The sequence below is a fragment of the Salvelinus sp. IW2-2015 genome, unplaced genomic scaffold (assembly GCF_002910315.2).
Source record: "Salvelinus sp. IW2-2015 unplaced genomic scaffold, ASM291031v2 Un_scaffold1311, whole genome shotgun sequence".
In the NCBI taxonomy this organism is placed as follows: Eukaryota; Metazoa; Chordata; class Actinopteri; order Salmoniformes; family Salmonidae; genus Salvelinus; species Salvelinus sp. IW2-2015.
The window spans coordinates 152,685-165,301 of NW_019942834.1; the positions used below are offsets into that span (position 1 = coordinate 152,685).

The 12,617-nt window shown below is 46.5% G+C and overlaps 1 protein-coding gene across 1 annotated transcript in view; it reads left to right on the plus strand.

The window, feature by feature from the left end:
• LOC112070389 (bcl-2-related ovarian killer protein homolog A-like) overlaps positions 1-12,617 on the plus strand; it is a 48,907-nt gene that overhangs the window by 33,665 nt on the left and 2,625 nt on the right. Inside the window, exon 3 of the mRNA XM_024137806.2 lies at positions 7,615-7,778. Within this exon, the coding sequence (XP_023993574.1) occupies positions 7,615-7,778 (164 nt within the window). The remainder of the gene's footprint in view (positions 1-7,614; positions 7,779-12,617) is intronic.

The window sequence follows — 12,617 nt, forward strand, 5'->3', positions numbered from 1 at the left end:
TAGTCCTGTTGTCATTCTGCCTGTTGACCTAGTCCTGTTGTTGACCGTAGTCCTTGTTGTCACCGTTGGTCCTGCTATGTTGACCTAAGTCCTGTTGTCACTCTGCTGTTGACCTACTGTCCTATTTGTTGGACCTAGTCCTGGTTGTCACTCTGCTTGTTGACCTAGTCCTGTTGTCACTCTGCTGTTGACCTAGTCCTGTGTTACTCTGTGTTGACCTAGTCCGTTGTCACTCTGCTGTTGACCTAGTCCTGTTGTCACTCTGCTGTTGACCTATAGTCCTTGGTTGTTACTCTGCTGTTGGACCTAGTTCCTGATTTTACTCTGCTGTTGACCTAGTCCTGTTGTTACTCTTGCTGTTGAACCTAGTCCTGTTGTTACTCTGCTGTTGACCTAGTCCTTGTCGTTATCTCTGCTGTTTACCTAGTTCTCTGTTGTTACTCTGCCTTTGACCTAGTCCGTGGTTACTCTGCTGTTGACCTAGTCCTGTTGTCAACTCTGCTGTTGACCTAGTTGAGTGACCTAGTCCTGTTATCACTCTGCTGTTGACCTAGTTAGTTGACCTAGTCCTGTTGTTGACCTAGCCTGTGCACTCTCTGTTGACCTAGTGAGTTGACCTAGTCCTGTTGTCACTCACAGTAGACTAGTTCTTACTAAAACCACAGGGTACAAAATAGAATGTATGGCTGTCACAAATGGCATCGTATCCCTATACAATGCAGTACTTTTGACCAGAGCCCCCGAAGGGAGATAGAGGTCCATTTGGGCTTGTATCCCAGCTCGAGTCCGTACATACAGAACTTTTCTCTCCATTACTAACGTAGTGGAGAGAGTTATTGACCAGGTGTAAGACAGGAGAAGTCTCACACTGATAGACAGGGTCTTTGTTGTGACGTGTCTTTTGTTTTGAGATAAACATAGTTACAATCTATCACGAGAGAGACTATAGTATCTATGGTATCTATAGCTATACTAATTATAGTCGTGTTGACATTGTCCCATTCTGTCAGGGAATGACTGTTGAATCCATGACGTTGGACTTAAACCTTATATACACACAGAGTCCATTACATTGTCAGTTGATTATATTACATTTTCAGATCAAAATCCTAGAAACTATTTTGTTTGGATGAGAAAATCATGTTATGTTCCTTAGAACTGAAAATTAGCTTATTTGGCAAAGGAATTAGACTGTGCTAGGAACTATTCAGTCCTCATAGCCAGAACACCTTACCAGAAAATGGTAGTGTACTAGATAAAATCCTTACTGAAAACAAATGCTTCAAGTTTGATAAATGTCTGAGCTAGTAAGGAATAATGTAACCCTTTTAGAGGATGGCCTGGCTGTTTCTGGTGTATGGTGGGGTCTTGTTCACGGGCGATTAAGCATGTCTGCTGAATGTCTGGCTGCTGCTTCTAGTTGCATAACTCCTCTCTCTCTCTCCTCCTCTCTCTCTCTCTCTCTCTCTCTCTTCTCTCTCTCTCTCTCTCTCTCTCTCTCTCTCTCTCTTCTCTCTCTCTCTCTCTCTCTCTGTCTCTCTCTCTCTGTCTGTCTGTCTGTCTCGCTCTCTGTCTGTCTGTCTGTCTGTCTCGCTCTCTGTCTGTCTGTCTGTCTCTCTCTCTGTCTGTCTGTCTGTCTCTCTGTCTGTCTGTCTGTCTTGTCTGTCTGTCTGTCTGTCTGTCTCTCTGCTCTCCCCCCTGTCTCTCTGTCTTCTCCCCCCTGTCTCTCTGTCTCTCCCCTCTGTCTCTCTTTTCTCCCCCCTCTCTCTCTCTCTCTGTCTCTCTGTCTCTCTCTCTCTCCCCCTCTCTGTCTCTCTGTCTCTCTCTCTCTCCCCCCCTCTCTCTCTCTCTGTCTCTCTTACCTCTCGCTCTGTCTCTCCCTCTCTCTCCTACCTCCTCTCTTTCTCCTCTTTCTCTCTCTCCCCCCCTTCACTGAAGGAGTTCCTGGCAGAGATGCAGTCAGCTCCTCAAACACACTCGGTCTCTCAGACAGACAGGGAGCTCAAACAGACAGGCAGACAGGGAGGGAGCTCAGACAGGGAGCTCAAACAGACAGGCAAGACAGGGAGGGAGCTCAGACAGACAGGCAGGCAGACAGACAGGGAGCTCAGACAGACAGGGAGCTCAGACAGACAGACAGACAGGGAGGGAGCTCAGACAGACAGGCAGGCAGACAGACAGGGAGCTCAGACAGACCAGGGAGCTCAGACAGGACAGACAGACAGGGAGGGAGCTCAGACAAAAAAAGGAGCTCAGACAGACAGGAGCAGACCAGACAGGGAGCTCAGACAGACAGGCAGACAGGCAGGCAGGGAGCTCAGACAGACAGACAGGGAGGAGCTCAGACAGACAGGCAGACAGACAGGGAGCTCAGACAGACAGGGAGCTCAAACAGACAGGCATACAGGGAGGGAGCTCAGACAGACAGGCAGCAGACAGACAGGGAGCTCAGACAGACAGGCGAAGCTCAGACAGACAGGGAGCTCAGACAGACAGGCAGACAGGCAGGCAGGGAGCTCAGAGAGAAAGACAGACAGGGAGCTCAGACAGACAGGCAGACAGGGAGCTCAAACAGACAGACAGACAAGAACAGGGAGCTCAGACAGACAGAGACAGACAGACAGACAGACAGACAGGCAGGCAGGCAGGCAGACAGACAGACAGACAGGGAGCTCAGACGGACAGACAGGAGCTGACAGGGAGCTCAGACAGACAGGACAGGGAGCTCAGACAGACAGACAGGGAGCTCAGACAGACAGACAGGGAGCTACAGAAAGATGCCACTGCTTAGTGGTAATGCTCTGTCATGCATCCGTCAGGCAGCATGATCATGTTTAAACCCAAGCATTAATCTCACGTCATTGCTATAAGTCCTCAGTATTATGCATTAATAATTTTACATTATGCGTTGTTGTAAATAAGCTTAAAGGAAATGGTCAACAAAGAGGTGTACATTTTGTACGATTATTAAAATATGTGTTGGAAGCGCCTATAACATTATAAACATGTCTGAAGACTTGACTGTCTGAAGAGAGAGTGTCTGCACTGTTAGTCGCTACTGGGTGTTTATGTGTCTGCTGTAGAAGGTTCTAGTGCTTGAGTCTCTGTCTGAATCTCTCCTCCAGGTGTATAACGTGGGGGAAGGTGGTGTCCCTGTATACGGTAGCCGGTGCCCTGGCGTGTGGAACTGCGTGAAGGCACGTCACCCAGCCATGGTCCACACCATCGTAGACTGCATGGAGGAGGTTTGTCCGCAAGAGCCTGGTCTCCTGGTTGAAGAAGAGAGGAGGATGGGCGTAAGAGGAACACTAGATATATAGCAAATATTAATCTGGCTAGAACGTTTAGAGTCCCGTTTCCCTTTTTTGTTCTATAGATTAGGTTTCTTATACTCACCCATAGACATCTAGGATTGCTAGAAATGACAAAGCCAATCAGACGGACCGCAACAGACACTCTCTAGTGTGGCTGACTGTGGTTATTGGATGTGTTTTCTGTGGTGTTCACCGTCGTTGGTGGTTTATGTCTTCTGCAGCAGAGGGAAGGCTGGTTGGTTGACTGATGATATAGCTCAAAACGCCACTGCCTTGTGGGATATTTACCTTCATATAATGTGGGTCTACAAGCAGGCCCTTGTCAGTAGTACTGTATGGATGTACTAGGTCAGAAACCCTGTCAGGTAGTAACTGTAGTACTGCAGGATACTAGTCAGAAACCTGTCAGTAGTACTGTATGGATACTAGTCAGAACCCTGTCAGTAGTTACGTGATGGTATGAATCTAGTCAGAACCCTGTCAGTAGTACTGTAGGATTTAATCTAGTCAGAACCCTGTCAGAGTTACTGTAATGCGATACTAGTACAGAACCCTGTAGTAGTACTGTTATGGATACTATCAGAACCCTGTCAATAGTACTGTTGGATACTAGTCAGAACCCTGTCAGTAGTACTGTCATGGATACTAGTCAGAACCTGTCAGTAGTTACTGTACTGGATTACTAGTCAGAACCCTGTCAGTAGTACGTCTGGATACTAGTCAGAACCCTGTCAGTAGTACTGTTGGATTACTTAGTCAGAAAACCCTGTCAGTAGTACTGTTATGGATACTAGTCAAACCCTGTCAGTAGTGACTGTATGGATACAGTCAGAACCCTGTCAGTAGTACTGGTTAAATGGATACTAGTTCAGACCCTGTCAGTAGTACTGTGATGGATACTAGTTCAGAACCCTGTCAGTAGTTACTGTATGGATACTAGTCAAGACCTGTCAGTAGTACTGTATGGATACTAGTCAGAACCCTGTCAGGAGTACTGATGGATACTAGTCAGAACCCTGTCAGTAGATACTGTTTGATACTAGTCAGGACCCTGTCAGTTAGTACTGGTATGGATACTAGTACAGAACCCTGTCAGTCAGTACTGTAATGCGATACTAGTTCAGAACCCTGTCAGTAGTACTGTTATGGATACTAGTCAGAACCCTGTCAGTAGTACTGTCTGGATACTAGTCAGAAACCTTCAGTGTTCAAGATACTAGTCAACGTCTAGTACTGCTGTGATACTAGTCAGAACCCTGTCAGTAGTACTTGATACTGCAGAACTGCAGAACTGCTGTACGTGTCAGAACCCTGTCAGCTAGTTACTGTCTGGGATTTTAATCTTCTCTTCTTTGACCTAGTCCTGTTGTTACTCTGCTGTTGACCTAGTCCTGTTGTTACTCTGCTGTTGACCTAGTCCTGTTGTCACTCTGCTGTTGACCTAGTTGAGTTGACCTAGTCCTGTTATCACTCTGCTGTTGACCTAGTTGAGTTGACCTAGTCCTGTTGTTGACCTAGTCCTGTTGTCACTCTGCTGTTGACCTAGTTGAGTTGACCTAGTCCTGTTGTCACTCACAGTAGACTAGTCTTTACTAAAACCACAGGGTACAAAATAGAATGTATGGCTGTCACAAATGGCATCGTATTCCCTATACAATGCAGTACTTTTGACCAGAGCCCCCGAAGGGAGATAGAGGTCCATTTGGGCTGTATCCCAGCTCGAGTCCGGCTACATACAGAACTTTCTCTCCATTACTAACGTAGTGGAGAGAGTTATTTGACCAGGTGTAAGACAGGAGAAGTCTCACACTGATAGACAGGGGGTCTTTGTTGTGACGTGTCTTTTGTTTTGAGATAAACATAGTTACAATCTATCACAAGAGACTATAGTATCTATGGTATCTATAGCTATACTAATTATAGTCGTGTTGACATTGTCCCATTCTGTCAGGGAATGACTGTTGAATCCATGACGTTGGACTTAAACCTTATATTACACACAGAGTCCATTACATTGTCAGTTGATTATATTACATTTTCAGATCAAAATCCCTAGAACTATTTGTTTGGATGAGAAATCATGTTATGTTCCTTAGAACTGAAAATTAGCTTATTTGGACAAAGGAATTAGACTGTGCTAGGAACTATTCAGTCCTCATAGCCAGAACACCTTACCATAAATGGTAGTGTACTAGATAAAATCCTTACTGAAAACAAATGCTTCAAGTTTGATAAATGTCTGAGCTAGTAAGGAATAATGTAACCCTTTTAGAGATGGCCTGGCTGTTTCTGGTGTATTGGTGGGGTCTTGTTCACGGGCAGTTAAGCATGTCTGCTGAATGTCTGGCTGCTGCTTCTAGTTGCAAAACTCCTCTCTCTCTCTCTCTCCTCTCTTCTCTCTCTCTCTCTCTCTCCTCTCTCTTCTCTCTCTCTCCTCTCTCTCTCTCTCTCTCTCTCTCTCTCTCTCTGTCTCTCTCCTCTCGGTCTGTCTGTCTGTCCTCGCTCTCTGTCTGTCTTGCTCGTCTGTCTCGCTCTCTGTCTGTCTGTCTGCTCTCTCTCTGGCTGTCTGTCGTCTTCTGTCTGTCTGTCTCTCTCTGTCTGTCTGTCGTCTCTTGTCTGTTCTCTGTCTCTCCTGCCCTCTCTCTGTCTCCCCCGTCTCTCTCTGGTCTCTCCCTCTCTGTCTCTCCTCTTTTCTCTTCCCCCCTCTCCTCTCTCTCTCTGTCTCTCTGTCTCTTCTCTTCTCTCTCCCCCTCTCTGTCTCTCTGTCTCTCTCTCTCTCCCCCCTCTCTCTCTCTCTGTCTCTCTTACCTCTCGCTCTGTCTCTCCCTCTCTCTCTACCTCCTCTCTTTCTCCTCTTCTCTCTCTCCCCCCTTCACTGAAGGAGTTCCTGGCAGAGATGCAGTCAGCTCCTCAAACACACTCCGGTCTCTCAGACAGACAGGGAGCTCAAACAGACAGGCAGACAGGGAGGGAGCTCAGACAGGGAGCTCAAACAGACAGGGGCAGACAGGGAGGGAGCTCAGACAGACAGGCAGGCAGACAAGACAGGGAGCTCAGACAGAACAGGGAGCTCAGACAGACAGACAGACGGAGGGAGCTCAGACAGACAGGGAGCTGCCAGCAGAGTCAGACAACACAGGGAGCTCAGACAGACAGCAGACGAGCCAGCACCCCCAGACAGAGAACAGAAGGGAGTGGAGCTTCTAGACACAAGACAGAAGCCGAGAGACCAAGGAGCTACAGAACCCAGACAGGACAATCAGGACTCAACAGACAGAGCAGACGACAGACTCAGCAACAGGAGCTAGACAACGAGTCAGCAGACAGGCAGACAGGCAGGCAGGGAGCTCAGACGAGAAAAGACAGGACAGTTGGAGCTCTCAGACAGACAGCAGACAGAGCCACAGAAGACAGCAGAAGGAGACTGCAACAGACGAGACGACAACAGCAGACAGGCACAACATGCAGACGCGACAGACAGGACTCAGACAGACAGCAGGAGCAGACAGCGATCAGGAGAGCTCCAGAACAGACAGGCTTGTGTGTGTAGAGGTGCTCAGTACAGACAGGGGGGGTGAGCTTCATCTATTCTATGATAGCGAGGCAGACAGGCCAGTGCATGAAGTGGTGAGGCGGGAGCGTCAGGGAGTGTTGTGGTGGATGGAAAAGACAGACAGGTAGGAAACTCCAGACAGACAGGCAGACAGGACGCGACAGAACAGGCAGACACGGAAAAGAGCTCAAACAGACAGACCAGGACAGACCAGACAGGGGCCGAGCCAGACAGACAGACAGACAGACAGACAGACAGACAGACAGGCAGGCAGGCAGGCAGACAGACAGACAGACAGGGAGCTCAGACAGACAGACAGGGAGCTTAGACAGGGAGCTCAGACAGACAGACAGGGAGCTCAGACAGACAGACAGGGAGCTCAGACAGACAGACAGGGAGCTCAGAAATGCACTGCTTAGTGGTAATGCTCTGTCATGCATCCGTCAGGCAGCATGATCATGTTTAACCCAAGCCATTATCTCACGTCATTGCTATAGAGTCTCAGTATTATGCATTAATAATTTTACATTATGCGTTGTGTAAATAAGCTTAAAGGAAATGGTCAACAAAGAGGTGTACATTTTGTACGATTATTAAAATGTGTTGGAAGCGCTATAACATTATAAACATGTCTGAAGACTTGACTGTCTGAAGAGAGAGTGTCTGCACTGTTAGTCGTACTGGGTGTTTATGTGTCTGCTGTAGAAGGTTCTAGTGTCTTGAGTCTCTGTCTGCATCTCTCCTCAGGTATAACGTGGGGGAAGGTGGTGTCCCTGTATACGGTAGCCGGTGCCCTGGCGGTGGACTGCGTGAGGCACGGTCACCCAGCCATGGTCCACACCATCGTAGACTGCATGGGGGAGTTTGTCCGCAAGAGCCTGGTCTCCTGGTTGAAGAAGAGAGGAGGATGGGTAAGAGGAACACTAGATATATAGAAATATAATCTATAGAACGTTAGAGGTCCCGTTCCCTTTTTTGTTTATAGATTAGGTTTCTATACTCACCCATAGACATCGGATTGCTAGAATGAAAAGCCCATCAGACGACCGCAGACAGACACTCTCAGTGTGGCTGACTTGGTTTTGGATGTGTTTCTGTGGTTTCACCGTCGTGGTGGTTTATGTCTCTGCAGCAGGGAAGGCGGTTGGTTGACTGATGATATAGCTCAAAACGCACTGCCTTGTGGGAATATTTACCTTTCATATAATGTGGGTCTACAGCAGGCCCTGTCAGTAGTACTGTATGGATACTAGTCAGAACCCTGTCAGTAGTACTGTCTGGATACTAGTCAGAACCCTGTCAGTAGTACTGTATGGATACTAGTCAGAACCCTGTCAGTANGTACTGTATGGATACTAGTCAGAACCCTGTCAGTAGTACTGTCTGGATACTAGTCAGAACCCTGTCAGTAGTACTGCATGGATACTAGTCAGAACATATAGTATGTATAAGGACAAGAACAAGTTAGGAAACAGAAAGAGAAGTTGCATTGCTCAACTTTGACCTCTTATGTAACAGGCCTGTGGTTCGTTTAGAATAGTTGATAATAGACAGACGTGTGTAAAACTCATGATTGATCTCCTAGATGACAGACTCGGCACTAAGACGGTCATAGTGGACAGTAAGAAAGCCTGTGTCTGCAATCTTAGTTAAAAAAAAAGGGTTCCAAAATGGGTTCTTCGGCCGTCCCCATAGTAGAACCCTTTAGCGTTTTCAGGTAGAACCATTTTTGGAAAGGGTTCTACATGGAACTCAAAATGGGTTCTACCTGGAACTCAAAAAGGGTTCTTCGAAGGGTTATCCTATGGGGACAGCCGAAGAACCCTTTTAGATTCTAGATAGCACCTTTTTTTCCCCCTCTAAGAGTGTGCAGAGTGTCTGTACAGATACATTGTGCATTGACTATGACAGCTGTATGCGTTTCCCTGTGTTGTACCCACCTATCAGGTCTGTCCTGAACGTGTCCTGAACGTGTCCTCCAACGTGTCCTGAACGTGTCCTCCAACGTGTCCTCCAACGTGTCCTGAACGTGTCCTGAACGTGTCCTCCAACGTGTCCTGAACGTGTCCTGAACGTGTCCTGAACGTGTCCTCCAACGTGTCCTGAACGTGTCCTGAACGTGTCCTGAACGTGTCCTCCAACGTGTCCACTGAGAGAATAGCTAAATAAAACTGAGGCGAACAAGAGCCGGAACACAACACAATCATGACTGTGCAAAAACAAAACTCCCTGCTCTGTACTTAGTAAAAAGGCACTGTGTTTTTTTACTAACTCGAAGATTTCACCTGAAAACATGAGGTGTCTGTAAAAGCTATTTCTAAAAAATAAATACAAATAAAAACATCCAGAAATGGAGTTGAATTTATTTGAGCCACTTACTTTAAGAAACTCCAAAGAATGTCTCAATATAGTCTTGCTCTAGAGGACATCTGATATAAATCTGTAAAGAGCAAAGTGTGGAGCTCAACTGGTACTCGGAGCAGAGAGCAGAGAGGAGGCCTGGCAAGGAGCCGTGGCCTAGATCTGTGAGTCCTGCTCTTTTGGCAAAGCTTAAAAATCAACCAAGAATCCCTCTACACCAGGGCTGGGGTCTGTGTCCCAAATGACACCATATTCCCTATGTAGTGCACTACATTCAATCAGGACCCAAAGGGCTTCATTTGGGACACAAACCTTGGCCCATTGGGAGTTAAAACATGCCAGATAATGAAAGAGGTCTACGTGACCTAATCCCATTCCTCTGGCCTCATCTCTGCAGGTTCCAGTTGAAACCAGAAGGGTATACTATGTACGTAGCTAGATGTACCCAGGCTTTTCTGAAGTGACCTAGCTTCAGTTAGCTTAACATTCCAGTTTAGGCTTCATTTGTGCTACGACCGTGGATATTGCTCTTCCGCCTGTCGGCTAACTCTAGCAAGCTTATAACTACGAGTGCTAGTCGACCCCCCCAAAACTATTCAATGAGGCGATGCTGAAACATCAATCCATGGACAAGTCAGCGCCACATTTACATTTGTGTAGAAATCAAAATGAAAGAAGAGGGATCTTGCATATTCACCAGACTCTTAGAAGTGACGTCTTTAATTTTACATTTCATTTAAGTCATTTAGCAGACACTCTTATCCAGAGCGACTTACAAATTGGAAAGTTCATACATATTCATCCTGGTCCCCCCGTGGGAATTGAACCCACAACCCTGGCGTTGCAAGCGCCATGCTCTACCAACTGAGCCACACGGGACCAGTTTTATTACGTTTCATTAATGCCGTTAGGTTGCTGTTAACGCCGGCAGTTAGCCTAGTGGTTAGAGGGTTAGGGCCAATAACCGAAAGGTTCCTGGTTTGAATCCCTGAGCTGACATGGTAAAAAAAAATATGTCGTTCTGCCCCTGAACAAGGCAGTTAACCCTGTGTTCCCCAGGTACTGTTGTAACAGTATAACTTTATGGCGTCCCCTCGCCCCGACTCGGGCGCGAACCAGGGACCCTCTGCACACATCAACAACTGACACCCACGAAGCGTCGTTACCCATCGCTCCACAAAAGCCGCGGTCCTTGCAGAGCAAGGGGCAACACTACTTCTAGGTTTCAGAGCAAGTGACGTAACTGATTGAAACGCTATTAGCGCGTACCCGCTAACTAGCTAGCCATTTCACATCCGTTACACTGTGGATGTTGATTAAGGCAGCCCCCCCCCCCCCCCACACCTCTTTGATTCAGAGGGGTTGGGTTAAATGTGGAAGAAGCATTCAGTTGTTAAACTGACTAGATATCCCTGTTTCTTTGGTGTGTTTATTAATGCACACAACACCTTTTTCCCCCAACTACTATCGATAAAATACTTTTTATAACAGCCAGAAGAGGACTGGCCAGCCCTCATAGCCTGGTTCCTCTCTAGGTTTCTTTCTAGGTTTTGGCCTTTCTAGGGAGTTTTTCCTAGCCACCGTGCTTCTACACCTGCATTGCTTGCTGTTTTGGGGTTTAGGCTGGGTTTCTGTACAGCACTTTGAGATATCAGCTGATGTAAGAAGGGCTATATAAATAAATTTGATTTGATAACATCATACAAACGTTTTGCTGTGTATGAACAAATTAAGTGGATGATGCAATGTTTGCGAGAGGGAGGGAATCTGATTTAATTGGCCCTCAACTTGCAGCTCAGACATTTCATTCTGGATAAGTAGAGTAGCCCTGAGTTAGCCTGCCCTGGGAGCAGGTTAGTTCTGAATGCAGGATAAACAGAGTTAGCCCTGAGTTAGCCCTGCCCAGGAAAGGTTAGTCTCTGAATGAGAGAATAAACAGAGTTAGCCCTGAGTTAGCCTGCCCTGGAACAGGTTAGCTCTGAATGCAGGATAAACAGAGATTAGCCCTGAGTTAGCCTGCCCTGGACCAGGTTAGTTCTGAATGCAGGATAAACAGAGTTAGCCCTGAGTTAGCCTGCCCTGGACCAGGTTAGTTCTGAATGCAGGATAAACAGAGTTTGCCCTGAGTTAGCCTTCCTGGACCAGTTTAGCTCTGAATGCAGGATAAACAAAGTTAGCCCTGAGTTAGCCTGCCCTGGGCCAGGTTAGTTTTGAATGCAGGATAAACAGAGTTAGCCCTGAGTTAGCCTGCCCTGTAACAGGTTAGCTCTGAATGCAGGATAAACAAGGTTAGCCCTGAGTTAGCCTGCCCTGGACCAGGTTAGTTCTGAATGCAGGATAAACAAAGTTAGCCCTGAGTTAGCCTGCCCTGCCCTGGACCAGGTTAGTTCTGAAGGATTCGTTGCCATAGAAATGTACCTGGCTAAAAGGCGAGCAACATTCCTATGATCGGTTATCCCGAGGTAACTTTGGTCAACTCTAACTCCTCAAACCCGGTACGTAGTATAACCCTCTGATTTCTCAAGACAGCCTGACCTATTTTTATCAGATTAGTATGGAACACAATGTGTTGTGTAACCAACTACAACCTCGTAAAATTAGGTGCAGATTTACCCCAATTCTAGTCCTGGTCATCTTTTTTGTAACTTGCAGTTGCCATACTGTACATTTCACAGAAATGCTTAGGCACTGACCGATTTTACAAAAACTGAAAGGGTCAGGAAACGTTGCTGATAAAAACCCATACCACAACATTGAGAAGGAAACGGCTGCTATTATCAGATAGTAGAACTGTGTGTTGATGTAGCCTACTTATTTAGTCTCAATGTTTTCTTATGTCTTAAGGACTCTTTTTTCTCTCTCTCTCCTTATCATGTATTTTTTTTTATTGCCAGTCAAAACCTTTTGACCAATTGTCACAAGTGGTATTTTGAAATATGAGTTGTTAAGATTACAGTGTTTTGTTTTGATTGGGACATTGCATACTTGCACGTTCGCCATATTTCCTTCTACTTTTTTCTGGACATGGTCAACGTAAACGTGTTTTTTAATGAACATTTTAACCTGACCTCTAGTCTAGATAATATCTATTTGCTTAGAGCAGCGTGTGTCAAACACATTTTGTAATATAATATCGTCCTGTTAATGCAGGTAATTTATCTGGCATTCATTGGTTATAGACTTACTGTTAAAGGGTCACTCCCTGTGTAAAGGAAATTGACTGGTATATAGGGCATCCCTCAACTGCCTGTGAAACTTTGACCTGGGACCTCCCTCAGAGGTCCCATGTCTGTGTCCTGACTCTCCACCCTTCTCCTTCAGAGGTCCCATGTCTGTATCCTGACTCTCCACCCTTCTCCTTCAGAGGTCCCATGTCTGTGTCCTGACTC